This window comes from Spea bombifrons, chromosome 4, assembly GCF_027358695.1.
Source record: "Spea bombifrons isolate aSpeBom1 chromosome 4, aSpeBom1.2.pri, whole genome shotgun sequence".
In the NCBI taxonomy this organism is placed as follows: domain Eukaryota; kingdom Metazoa; phylum Chordata; class Amphibia; order Anura; family Pelobatidae; genus Spea; species Spea bombifrons.
The window spans coordinates 35,898,028-35,912,201 of NC_071090.1; the positions used below are offsets into that span (position 1 = coordinate 35,898,028).

The 14,174-nt window shown below is 41.8% G+C and overlaps 1 protein-coding gene across 1 annotated transcript in view; it reads right to left on the reverse strand.

The window, feature by feature from the left end:
- Nucleotides 1–203: 203 nt before the first annotated feature.
- PDLIM7 (PDZ and LIM domain 7) overlaps nt 204–14,174 on the reverse strand; it is a 42,423-nt gene continuing 28,452 nt past the window's right edge. The window contains exons 6-11 of the mRNA XM_053461891.1: nt 4,914–4,951; nt 4,110–4,353; nt 3,833–4,013; nt 3,172–3,292; nt 2,354–2,469; nt 204–1,801 (exon numbers count right to left, since the gene is read on the reverse strand). Coding sequence (XP_053317866.1) covers nt 1,715–1,801; nt 2,354–2,469; nt 3,172–3,292; nt 3,833–4,013; nt 4,110–4,353; nt 4,914–4,951 — 787 coding nt within the window. The 3' untranslated portion in view covers nt 204–1,714. The remainder of the gene's footprint in view (nt 1,802–2,353; nt 2,470–3,171; nt 3,293–3,832; nt 4,014–4,109; nt 4,354–4,913; nt 4,952–14,174) is intronic.

Genomic DNA, 14,174 nt, shown 5'->3' on the forward strand with positions numbered 1-14,174 from the left:
GGTGGCCCACATGGAAAACGCATGTAGACAGATGTTCTTGAGTTTCCAAGACCAAATTTCACGTGGCCATCAAAAAATGTCCTGTCTGCATTGCCTACCACTAGTTAAATGAATACTTGCATGTAATCAGGTCAGCAAAAAGTTCATGCATCTAATATAGTCGCTCTTGCAGGTAAAGTGACAGACATACAAGCCACACAGGGTACTGAACTAGATTGTGATGTTTTAATAAGAAGCTAAAAAGTAGAATGTTTAATAAGCATAAAAGAAACGGCAATACACATAAACATATGGATTTTTTAGCCATTAAATGCTCCATCAGATATAACACGCACAACTGGAGATAACAATCAAAATGGTTATTTTTGCCAAGGTCAGACATAGGACTGTGTGGGTTTACTGCTGTCAAACTGCAAGTTACCTCAGGGCCACATCTAGTGGCCCTCTTTGTACATCCTGCAGCCTTCCAGCTGCTTTACTCAGCTACCTCTGGTGGTGATGGAAATTGTAGCTCAAGGACCGTCAGAGACTGTCCCATGCAATCCCGTGGAGTTGGATCACATTTTCCTGAGCACAATTTAAAACAAAGGCATGAAATGTGGTTCTTCAGTGGTGTTATGAGGTCAGCAGCGTAGCACTCCAACACCAGGCTTCAGCAACATTGCAGCCCTTCAGCTACTGAAGCATGATGGAAGCTGTAGCTCAGGAGAAGATGGGGCAATGCATATAGCCCAGATGTGCCTTCAGGTATCTTAAGTGACATATAGAACATTCACAGCACTACACTACAACCATTACTTTGCACCAGTAAGAATAACGACCTATGTGTAACATATACAGTTTATCAGATCTGCATAGGAATCATATAGTTTGCTGATGTCCCAAGATATTGCCATCTGTAAAGTACCACCTATGTCCAAAATGTTCACACCCCAGACTTTGTAAACTACTTGACTCCATATTCTCCAACCCTCAGCTCTTTGTAAACTTCCCCGACTCTGTTTGACCTGTTTTTCTTCCCAAATCCTTATATACCTGCCTTCCTTGGGGTTCCCTGTGATGGGTAAACATGAGCAGTGTCCTTATCTCATTGACAAAGAGGTCTTCTTTGTCAATGTTTAAAAAAACAAAAAAAACATGCCACTAATACAACTGGCATTCAGACTATGAAGGTGGCAACTTCTAATGCTTAGGACGGCTTCCGCTGTTTGCTTTCCAAGTAGGTGAGAAAGAAATTGAACACCTCACTTAGCAATACGCTTTGTTTAACCTGTTTGAAAATACTTCTGTAGCAGAATTTGAACTAGTACTCTGGTCTGATTTTTTATCTATGCTGCATCTCTGGCAACCGTCTCTGAGGTGATAGCAGGTAACCTATAAACAATAATTTTATTAATACAGCCAAGTTCATGCCATTGGACAGTCTGTAGATTGCGTGAAGTTCCTGGAAATTGAATTTGTTAAAAGATGAAAAACATGGCATGGGCCCTATACTAGAAGGTTTTGGGGGGTTTTTCTACGTTTGCCTTTCTTCAATCCTTCCATCACTCTTTGTAAAGTCCGACAAAAATACATATAATGGACCATTACTGAACCAGTGGTCCTGCGTGTTCCATTCTTCTTGAAAGCATGGGGGGTGCATGTCTGTGAGTGTGTCTATCTGGCCTTTGGAGTGAGTTTGTGAGTGCGTCTATGTGGAAGTGTCTTGGTGCTCTCAGACATTGGAGAAGGCATGGGTCTTGCAGAGAGGTTTATCTTTCTTGGAGTAAAATGTCTTGCCTTCCAGGTTCACTTGGCAGATCTAGACAGAGGGGAGGGGGAAGAGAAACATAATCAATCAATTTGCTCAAGATAACCGGTCTTTGCTTAGAACAGCAACTGACAGATCACACTGAGACAGAGGTAGAAAGGGCTTGACTTCTGAAACTGTGCAGATATATCTAGTGGCGTCAGACAAGCTGTTTAAAGCAAGGTATTATCAACTGTACATGTTGTGGACCAGCCTTTGACTATTGCAGCCTGCAGTATATAAAATGCCTTACCCTGCCATTATTTAATTAATTACATGCTTATGGGCTACACTTGTCAGCATTTGTCTGATTTTACATGACTCATCTGGACAATCTAGATACACCGAGAGGGTATGCGTGCTAAGTGAACTCTCGATGGAATAACTCCTTCTGCCCTAGATAACCCCTCTCCTTGGTTTATAGAATATACAGGTAAAATAACGTTATTATATGGCCCACATTTTCAAATCAAAATATGCAACAGAAGCTTTCTTTATCATCCTTATACAGCAACTGTTTTACATTACAGCCCTTTACTGAGTATAACAATTAAATGTCCTTACTGCACAAACAAAGCAGGTGTCATGCCAGCTGAATCCCAAAGCTTCCAAGAAACGATCGCCCGCATCAATCTTAAAGTCACAGCCACGGCACTTGGTGCCGAACATCTTCTCATAATCTGTGCGTAAAAAACATCAATTAAGACTCCCAATTAAGGAATTTGTGCATGTAAGCAGCACACAGGCCACACATCTGAAATGGATTTAAGGCATGGAAATGGATTTAAGGCACGTATGGACATATGGCCCTTATGTGAATTTTTAATGGGAGAAATAAAAAACAAACAAACAGTTCTTTTGCCTGTTTTTTAAAAGCACTAGGCTGGCCAGTAAATATCAGTATTGGCGATATCTATCTGTAATAAAATAGATAAAGACCAAGGATAAAAGGCAGGGCTGTGCACCCAGATACATTACCACCAAAGACATGCCAAGTAAACTTTCATATATCCAGAATTGTCAGTGCAATAGTCATTAAGGTCTATTATCAGCATACCTGGGAATTCTGGGAACTCTCCGGGTCTTGACACGCCCCACTCCCCGCCCATTTTTCCTTTAAATGGGGTGTTTACCACCGTCAGCGGGACCGCCCACCGGCGTCAGCGTGCAGTCCTGGCCGTGTCCCGCAAGGGAAGGCTCCGGGTAACCGGAGCCCAGAAGTTCCCAGGTATGACTATCAGACCGAAGCAGGTCCTGCTAGCTATATACATTAAAGATTACAGAGTCTGAATACTTCTAGATGAGACAAGTATTCTTCACCAGTGTATAATGTGTGTCATGAACGAACAATAGTAACAATAACACCTGTGAAAAAGTCATACCTTTTTCACAGTAAGGCTGCCCTTCTTCCATGTAGAAGGCTCGGTTACGAATGGGAGTCTTACAGAAAGCACAGGTAAAACACTGGACATGCCATGTCATCTTCAGTGCGTGCATAATCTCCTAAAAAAAGAAAAAAAAAGTCAGAGATTTAACGTATGCAGGGACAGATTAACACTCAATGGTGCAATTTATCTCTGGCTCACAAGAACCCTAAACTTCTCCTCCTGGGCCAGAGTCTGTGGCCAGTGCCATCAATGTGATGGATAAAACAAAGAACCTGATTTAGTGATTTATCCACTTACATATACAACAGAGGTGCTGACTCCCCAGCAACCATTATAAAATATACATATGTGCGGCTGGGACCCCCAAGCACTTTGGGTCCTAGGCAGCCACCTAGGTTGCCTTGTGTATGACAGGAACAGGAAGACAGACATGTGGAATAACGCAGTGATGTATGGATTAAAAATGTCATTCTTTTTATGAAGCCCTGTGGTCAAGAGAAGTACGTTACATAAACTTGTTCATAACTGTTTTAGTACTACTACTATAAATGCAATGATTACCGACCAATTTAAAGTCCCATTTATTTTAATCTGGACATCTTTGTGCAAATTTACTTGCACAGCACCAACGAAAGTCATGTTGACCAAAACTCACCCCTGTGATCTTCTTCTTGCACTTTGCACAGTTGGGGGCAAACCTAACGTCATAGCAGCGAGGGCAAAATATGGACCCCTTCTCCTCAAAGAACCCTCCTTCTTCAAGAACATTGTGGCATTGTGAGCATGTAAACTCCTCGGGGTGATAGTATCTTCCCAGTGCAAGCAAGTATCGCCCCCTGCAGGCACACAACACAGTGAATTAGTACACAAGCCGTAAACGCGGAAAAGATAGTATATGTACCATGTTAAGTGGGACATGGTCTGGCACTCACCGAATGACCTTGTTGCACTGAGAACAGATAGGAGTCTTCTCCCCAGTAGTGGCGGGCTGTGCTGCTTGCAGAATTGAACTGCGGTTTTGGGCTGGGGTGGGAGTTGCTGGCTGGCTGTGCTTTGTCATAACAGTGGTTGTTTTGTCAGGAGCATAACGTTCAGCAAACGTGGGGTCCGTAGCCCAAGGGGGACGCACCGCAGGTCCAGAGGGAGCCACAGGTGGAGCTGGAGAATCTGCCTTACCTGAAGAAAATTGTGAATTGATAAACTACAAAAATCCAGGCCATAACAGTTTCTACTATTCTTTAAAGGCCAGTAGGCAAATGTTGCAAACAATAGTGACAATGAGGACTACCAGTGTGTAATAAGTTTACATGAAGATATTCCTGAAATGTACGCTTGGTTAATTTTCTTTGTTTAAAACGCAGAAAGATTTTACATCAACTCCAATCCATTTTAGAACTGGTGTCAAGTTACATGTTGGCAGCCTCAAGCTTGAATAATTTTGTCATCTAATTACAACACTCTTTGACCACTAAGTATAATGCTACCTGCCTACCCTTCCATTTAAGCAACCTCACTGTGTTCCTCTGGACACGCTCTACGGAATACACAGTTCTGAACTGTACATTGTTTATAGTTTCCTCTTCAGGGGACTGTGTGTACATTTATGCTACTGATATGGTTGATTAAATGTTGTGTGCATGTTCATTTTTATCAGCTTTTCCTGGAACCTAACCAGATATAAGGGTGAAGTGTACATTTAGGACATATTTGTTAAGGTGAAAAAAATGATTACTCACCTTGTCCAGACACGGCTGATACAGTACTGTTCTCCTGCCTGCCAAGGAGAGAATTTTCATTTAATCGTATTTGAATCCAGAGTTGTTACAAATACAACTTTTGTGATACAAAAAAGCACTCCATAGGATGATACTGATATATATATCTACCCTGAAATAATGAAATAATAGGAAACATCTACCACCTTGGTTGCTGTGGAGTAGAAGACCATAGCAGAAATTGTAGTCCTAGCAGTTGATTTGATGTGTCTGATATTTTATATTGAAACTACCATTAATTCAGATTCGAATCATGCTAAATGTTCTTATCGCACCAGACAGTATTCAAAACTAAAACATTCTTAAATTCGTTACCAAGAAATATCAACACAGATTACAGTGTTCTCGTGGCTTTAATGGACAGACCATCTGAGCCATTAGGGTCAATGAGTCATTTATTCTGCCTTCTGTGAACATGAGACTATGTTCTCATTTTAGTACTCCTGATGTCTCCCCAGAGGCCGCTCCACTGCCGCTGGTTCTCTCAGTGACCTCATGACCATGATTTCTGTTAATTTTGCCCTCATCTCTTAACATATTAACATGTCTTTAACATATTTTGGATCAAATGCCTTATCTCTTGTTCTGTCTTTTTTAAGAAGTCACAGTTCGAAAAGATTCTGTGTGAAATATTTACATGTACGATATGGTTTGGCCCAATATCACCTTATTATTATTCTAGAGGAAAAAATATATTATCAGTTTCGCAGTTCAGATGAAACGGATTTACGTGAACTCTCCATAAATACAATTACAGCCACGTTCATACGGGTTTCAGCTGTGTGGAGCAGAAGTCAGCAGAATCCCAATTGACTAGAATAATATGCAGAGTTCACACTCAGAATGTCCCTCGCTTATAACTCAAATACATGAGTATGTCTTAACAATCATTATGACTTCTTTACATCACAATAAACCCCAATGTCAGTGGGATTAAATATTTATTATAATGGCCCTGTTGTTGTAGTTCAAGTTCTTCAGATTACACAGATCCACCGTTACACTAACAAATATTCCGCTCAATCAGGGACCTTCAACTAGATTACTAGATTTGTGGCTCAATCACAAAAAGTAAAAGTTTTGTGTAAAAATTGTTTTAAGTGCAAAATCTTGTTACCATAGCAATCAATGGAATGCTCCTGCTGATTGGATCATTCCATTATTTGCTATGGTGTTAGGACCTCTTTTGAATCTTTACCTTAGAATCACTTTTTATTCAATTCTGGGAAAGTTCAGATCTTGTCTATCCATTGTGAATAGAGAACCTCGCCTGTTTAATATAGCAATAGGGTCCGTCCAAGCCATCAAATGTTACATTATTAGGCTTTGCAAGGGGTTTGCTATATGAATCTAAATGAAAAGAAGGTGCAAGCTATTACAATGTGGTGTGATCACACTTAAACTACTGTTGGTGTAAATGTTGAAAGGTCCAACCCTACTCTGCATTAAATAACAACAGTCTTGGTTAGTGTTTTTGTTTTGTTACGTTACACATTTTTTCATCACGTGTCCTTTACTATTCATGTACTGATTTGTGCATTTACAGCGTTAAACGTTAGCTGGAACGCACTTGAAAGTTACACATGGCCTGTCTGGTACGTTAATGGCTGCTTTGTCTAGCTTTATCTATGTATTACGCACACAGCACATTAGATTTATCTGTATCCATATCCCATTATGTTTTGCTTGTATTCCCCATCTTTATTTAGGCACATTCAGCAGCTGTTTGGGTATTTTCAGCACATTATTTTGTCTATGCATTGTTTTGGCTTGTTCGCATTGCCTTGGTCTACATCAACATAGTTTAAAAAGAAAAAAAAAAAAAAAAAACATTCATTGAAGATGTCCCCTCCCTGTGTCTTCATTTCAGTTGGTGTGAGTGACTGTCCCGGGCCTTAATTCTGTGTTACGGGGGGGGGGGGGGTTATGGTCTGGGTGGGAGGGGATACAAGATAATACGGTCATTCTCCAAATATATTCTGCAGCCCAGGGACAATGAAGCCACCATGTGCTAGCAGGGCTCGGAAGTGTAATGTCCTGCGTTGCACCCTGTTAGTGCCCCCCCCCCACAAATGAGGGGTGCAAGGAAGGAATTTGGTGCAGACCTGTATTATTGCTTCTTTCCTACAAAGATTACAATTTAGCGACATGGAAAGAAGCTGCGTCACATGACAATATACATCAATCTTTTGCCCTCTGCAATGCAAGTGAATTTCATCAATGTCCCGAGGCCCACTGTGGTGAATAAATGCACATGTTCAGTGTAGGTCAAGCTGTCTTATGCCAGGTACTATCCATACATTTTTTGCTCTGCATGGAGCACAGGGAGCTGCTGAACACAGAATCGCTGAGGTCAGCTGAACAAGCAGTCCCCAGCTTGTCTGATCTGTGCATAACCTAGCAGTGAGCGACCTTCATACAGCGCATCGTATGGATGGATCAGATGTAATACGTACCTCCCAAGTGCTCCCCTTTTGGAAAGACAGTCTCTTTATTCTCATAAACATTTGCAGATGAATACAGCAAACATCCATTATGGATGACATGTTACCATAATACCATGAAGCACATTTGTCCCACCTCGGGGTAGACACCATGGTCTTTCTCATTCTAGGAAGCCAGTTGTTGCAAGTTTTCCTAACGTTGTGTAATATCACAATAATTCAAAGAGATTTAATGATATTTTAGGAAAAGATTTTTCCATTGCGGTTTTAAAACAGTCACTTTATGAAGATGTAATCTATTGTTTTCTGCATTAAATAACAAATATTTATAACCATTATACTGATATTCTTTTGCTAAAGGGATGAAATATAAATCTGTAAAGGGGACACAGCTTAATGCACATGATAGCTGAGCGGTCACTTTAAATTTGTACACGACCTAGAAATGTATGGCGGGTTCAGAATTTTTCACAATCCTCCTATATGCATTTGCCCTTTTCCCAGCCGAACATATCTCCTGACATCATATACTTACTGCCAATCAGCTCCAGCGCTGGTTTGAGGAAAACTCCAGGGGTCTAATAAGTCTGATTTCAATGGAACCGCTTTCCTGCCACTGATTGGCTGCTTTATAGACGGGTGTATTCCGGAGTTGCAGCTTCTCCCTTAACTAAATATACATATTTTTTTGGCAGGTTAAATGAGTACTTTCCTATGCATTCATTGTTTCACCTAACTCAAGATCAAACATTTATTTTGCTTTTATTTTTTAAGAACATTAGCTATCAATTATGATCCAATCGGGGAGAGTTTCTCCTGCAAGGAGGGGTAAGTTGGACCTGTTGGGATGGCTTACTATGCATTATGCATGATTACCTTTCTTATAGAAAAAGCTCTTTTAGAGTCTACCCTTCTAAATGTACAGTAAAGCTGGCGAGATGAAATAACTCACCTTCAGCTTATGGTTTTGTGAACAAACTCCTTAGGTTTAAAATGCTAACCGTTCATTTTAAAGAATTCCCAGAGAAAACCGTAAAGAATGAGAGGGTCATAGATGAGTGGAATGGTCTTCTAGCAGAAGTGGTGGGTGTTAATACACAGAAAGTGCTCCCATTGATTTTAATTCATGAATGGGCCAAAATTGGGCTGCTTCCAGCGATGCATTTACCTTCTGCGCTGCCCTAGGCAGGGCCGGCCCTATAATGGGGCAAACTGGGGCAATTGCCCCAGGCGGCACTTTAGAAGGGGCGGCACTTTGCCGCCCCAAGCGCTTTTTTTTTTTTTTTTTTTGAAGCGGAGGAGAGAGAGGGGGGCACCGAGTGGCTTTCGCTTACCCGCTCGGCGCCCCTCTCTCTCTCTCCTCTGCGGCGAGTCTCCCTGTTCGGTCCCGGTGCCGGCTTGTAATGCAGAGCGCCGGAAGTGACGTCAATTTCCGGCGCTCAGCATTACAAGCCGGCACCGTGGCAGAGCAGGGAGACTCGTCGCAGGACTGTTTAAAGGTAAGTACCTGGGGGGGACGCCGGGGGGGCGTCAACGAAGTTTAAAATGCCCCCCCTCGGCGGGGGGGCGGCGTTTTAAACTTCGCGCCAACGCCCCCCCCCGGCGGGGGGGGCGACGTTTTAAACTTCGCCCCAGGCGGCGTTAAGTCTTCGGCCGGCCCTGGCCCTAGGCATGACCTAGGGCAGCACCCTCCAAGCACCCCCCTCTTTGTCAGAGTCTGCACTGCCTTAAAAGTCACACGGTGCCTTTAAAAAATGGAATGCCTGGATATGACATCATATCCTGGCACTCCGCGTCTAAAATCTGCACAGCTAATGCAGACCATGGGGGTTATGCTTAGTTGGGACAGCCTCCATGGTGTAAATGGACCAGTTGAGGAAGGATCTCCCTTGTAACCGGCCCATTGAGCAGCGCAATACTGTGGGGGCCTGATCTCCTTTTGTTTCGTCCACCCCCTGGACTTGCCGCCCTAGGCCTAGTCATGCTAGGCCAGACTATGTCACTGGCTACTTCTAGCTTGATGTAAAGATAAAGTATGCATATTACTTAGCACTTAATATTTTACTTAATTATTTTAATATGTGTTCAACATTGCTGAGGCTGTTTGAGACAGTAGACTCTCCCTTTTGTGCGATGCCCAGATCATCGTACTTTTTGGCATGTGACGTATTGTATACCTGGTAATGTCTCTGCTGTTATATGAAATTTGTTTAACCTGACATTAGTATTTGTGAGCATTTGGCAGGTGATAATCACCACCATAAGGCTAGGCTACACATCCAGACAAAGATTACCCGGTGATGGGTACACAGTGTGGATTCTTTGTAAAACTAATTAACATACATGTTGTCTACTCAAATGTGCTTTCAGTGACATCTCCTGTTCTGAGCAATTGGTTGTTACGACCACATAATTGCAACACAATTGCTGGTATGGAGCCTCTTCACAGCAGCAAACACATGTTCACTGTAACTCCTCCAGGTAAATATAGTGATTTGCATGGTTAGCTCCATGCTATTCTGCACAGTGTCCTAAATGGGGAAATGATAAGATTGTGATTAAAGTGACTTACATGATTGGTGGACGTTATCCAACATATGAAGATGATAAATAGTATCAATAGAGTATGGGCCACCCACATAAATATAAATACACATACACTTTATGACACATGAAGTACTCAATACATTCAGTTATGCATAAAGAGTAATTCTGGTGCAAAGTGGCAGCAGTCACCATAGCAACCAATGGAATGTTCCCGTTGATTGCTGCACTTTTGCCATTGTGAATCAGAACTATGCCAGGCAGCAGCCTATAATCGGGATGCTTAGATGGCTCCTTCAGTTTATCCAGTGCTTGGGTGTGACACCACATATCTACTAGAATAATTTCCATTCAATTATTTTAAATTGTTTATTTGTGAACTTATTGTTCTTTTATTACGTGTAGCCGCAGTGCCGTTCAAGCCCAGCTCTAGGGCAGCAGGTTCAGGGGGGCGGCAGTCTCCGTGGAACAAAACCAAGGGCAGATCGCCCTCTTGGGAGGTCAAGGCCCTCTCTACACAATGGGATGGTAACAAGGGAGATTTTTGATCTCCTCAACTGACCAATTTACACTTTGGACCCTGTGCCGGCTCAGCACAGCCTCTATGGGCCTTTAAGATACAGAGTGCCAGAATATGACAGTGTATCCTGGCATTCCATTTATTTTATTGTGCCAGAGACGCCGACCACCGAAGTGGAGAGGACTGGAGCTCTGCTCTTTGGGTGGCCCCAAAAGTAAATACCGGTACAACACTGTGTATTAGCCATGATCTGGTTTATATCAGGTATAAAATACAGTATTTATAACTATTTTATGAGCATATTAATTTATTTCTGCCTCATTTTAATGGGTGCTGTTTCACTTAGACAAACCATCTACTGCACTCTCTAGTATGCCAAGCAATTATTTCTTAGCAGACCTGTCATTTATTTTTCTTCTAAAGGTTTCATGTAAAACAACTAAAAGCCTTGTCAGTTTCAAGGGGAAGAACCTCTAAGTGCATGATTTTGTATCATGTGACATGGTAAACATTATCAACAAGGCAAAATATAACATGATTAAATAATTATTCATTGGGAAAAATATTTAGAAAATAAAACAGTAAAAAAAGAAAAGAAAAGAAAATCGACGGTCATCAGAACCAGGAATGATGTTTCCAATACTGAACTTTAAACTGTAAATTAGGGGAGAGCAGGCATTTTGGCCACAAGCCAGTGTTAGATACAGCTCACTTTAAAAACAACATGGCTCTCTATACTGGATAGTCCTTCTGATCCCTTTATGGCATTTAAATCCATTCCACTTCACCGAGTGCTAGTTTCCTCCGGATGGTTGTTCGGAGTTAATCGTGTGTGCGCACCAAATGTATTTCCAGACCTCTGGAAGACCATTTCACTGGCCTACCCCAAAGGTCAGTTGTAATTCTTCATCAGGATCATTGTTGACAGTAACCCTCCAATGTAATTGGAGATACAACCAAGTAACTGAATTACTCAACAATTAATTATACGTTTTTCATTTTTTTTTACGCATCGGGGGCCTTATTGGAATGGGTGGCATTGATGTAGTTTATTGGTTCAATTTGGTATTCTATTTAATTTGATAATATTATTTGATGTGGTCCATAATTTGAGATTCACAGCGCACTTGTTGGGGCATAAGGCTTTTTATGACTACATTACCTATATCCTAGGGCTTACCTGCTTGAAGCACCAATGGGAGTAATACAGTAGGAAAAGTTAGATGGATTGGTCATCTTAAATCCTGCATTACCTGGCAAGTTCATCAAAATGTGTACATGTAAAGATCAAAAGAAATGTACAAATGTAAAAAATATTTGTAAGGGTTAAATGGCCAGCTGCCTGCCACCTAATCAGCAAAACATCTGTGCAACATCTGTCCTGCCCATGGTCAGGAGGAGTGCGGGGGCAGACACAGAATTACATTTTAGCAGGAGGATGTGAACACAAAGCCCTGCGCTCTCAGCCCTGCCCCTTGTACCAGCTGCTTTGGGCTGTGCATAGAAACACATTTTTCTTTTGACATAGTTGGAATGTGGAAAGAACCCAGATTTAACCCCGTCCAGGAATTATAGTCACGGTTCTACTTGTCATGTGCCCTTGTCTGCACCCTTACCGAGAGAATGTAACTCACGGGTGCCAGTGACCTGGTTTATCCTGCAACATTGCTACAGGCTCCTTCGGAAGGAGAGGAGTTAATTCATGTTGTAAAAGGTTTTCTAACAGCCTTTCATACTAACCCCAGAGAGTGTGGCTTTAAAAGCCTAGCTTTCCAGAACACATGGTGCATACAGCTTTTCTTCGGAGTAGCTATTCAAGTATTGGGTAAGGGTACACATGCAGCATTTTCCCTCCCTTGCAAACCGTTGAATACAAAGCAAAGGAGCAAACATCTTTTTGTGTGATCTTATGTAGCTAGCTAATAATGAATTAGATCATGAACGTATTTCTCCCCCCCAAGGTACATAATTTTACACAGAGACATTTCTCCCCAATTCCATTTGATGGAAGACAGCCCGACGCCACACAACACTCTCTGCGCCAAGTCTGAGATGTAAATGCCAATATATGGTCATCTAGGCAAATTCACTTACAATGACAATAGAATTCTCGAAAGCCGATATTCCTTTATAAGCAAGGGTTTCAGATTGCTTTTTGAAAGCACCCCCCCCCCAAAAAAACATTGTTAAAGATAGCACGGATTTTGAGGATGATATTGGCTGCTGCCAGACTTATCGTCCTCACCGATCTTTTTACTAACACCTCTCCCCTGTCAGTCCCTACAATGGCTGCCTGTGCGCGTCAGGATTCATTCTTACATTCAAAGCTCTTCATACTCATTCCCCTGTGCATTTCCTACTTATCTCCAAACACACCCCACTTGGCCTCTCCGCTCATACAATGATCTCAGTCTGTCCTGTGCTCCGATTTCTAGTTTTCATGCACACTTGCAAGATTTCTAAAGGGCTGCCCCTATCCTCTGGAGTCCCCTTTCCCCTCTCCAGAACTATCCGTCTTACCCCTGCCTTTGATCCTTCAAAAAAATCCCTCAAGATCCACGTCTTTAGGCATGCCTACAAACTCACGCCTAAACGCCCTTCCTCCCATCTTCCTTTATCTTTCCTCCCTTCAGACAATACTTATACTAGTGTGGCTGCTCCTTCCCCCCAGTGGCACTTTTACTTCTCGTGTAATATACTCCTTCTGGATTGTAAGCTTGTTTAAGCAGGGCTCTCCTCACCTTTTTTCATAAGTCAAATGGTTATGTCACGTTTCATGAGGATTATACATCGTATTAACCTTCACTTATTGAACCCTATGAACACAAATCTGTTGATTCAGGTTGGAAAATTATTTTACACCATATCCAAGAACAAGATCCTTAAGAAATGTGAAGCTGGTGTTCACACAATTCTTCCCCCAGCATGGAAAAGCTGGCAAGAAGACTTGGGAACAGCAATTGATCAAGATGAAATATGGGATAGTTGGTCTTATGTCTATTCAGAAACTTCAACTGAATAGATGGCATTATGTACCACTAACAATACATAAGTTTGATCCAGTATTATCCCAGATGTGCTGGAGATACAACAAAAGCATTGGGAGCTTTACACACATATGGTGGGATTGCGAGAAGATTGTAGTCACTTAGCAAAAGGTCTTCTTTGTAATATCAGACTTGACAAAAGTTATTTTCCTCCCAAGAAGTTGACAGCTCTATTACATTGAAACTTACATAGCCTGTCCTTAAAAAAATCTTTGGTGATTCGGAACTTTATGGCCATGAAACACTTTATAGCAAGAAACTTGAAGAAAACTGCAAAGACAGAATGGCCAATAATCCAGAATCATACACATCAGTCGGATACAGAACTGCTCTTCGAGCATTTTTCATTAAACTAATGCCTGGCCCGATTACACCATTTAACATCACCAAGAACTGAGCTCCACACCTTTTGGAAGTACTTTAATATGCATTAAAATAAATCACTTACCTTTAGAAGAAACTGCAGCTGCAAAGTTGCAGCATAATCACCCACCATGGCTTGACTTTTCATGCAACTTCTGGTTGCATGAAGCAGTCAATCAATGACAGGAATGTCTTGTTAGACTCCATGGATCTCTTGTCGAAGCCAGTAAAGAAGCTAGCGACAGAGAGTATAGTTTGCATGTTCTTTAGCAAACAGGAGATGTGTTAAAGGGGGCACTGGACT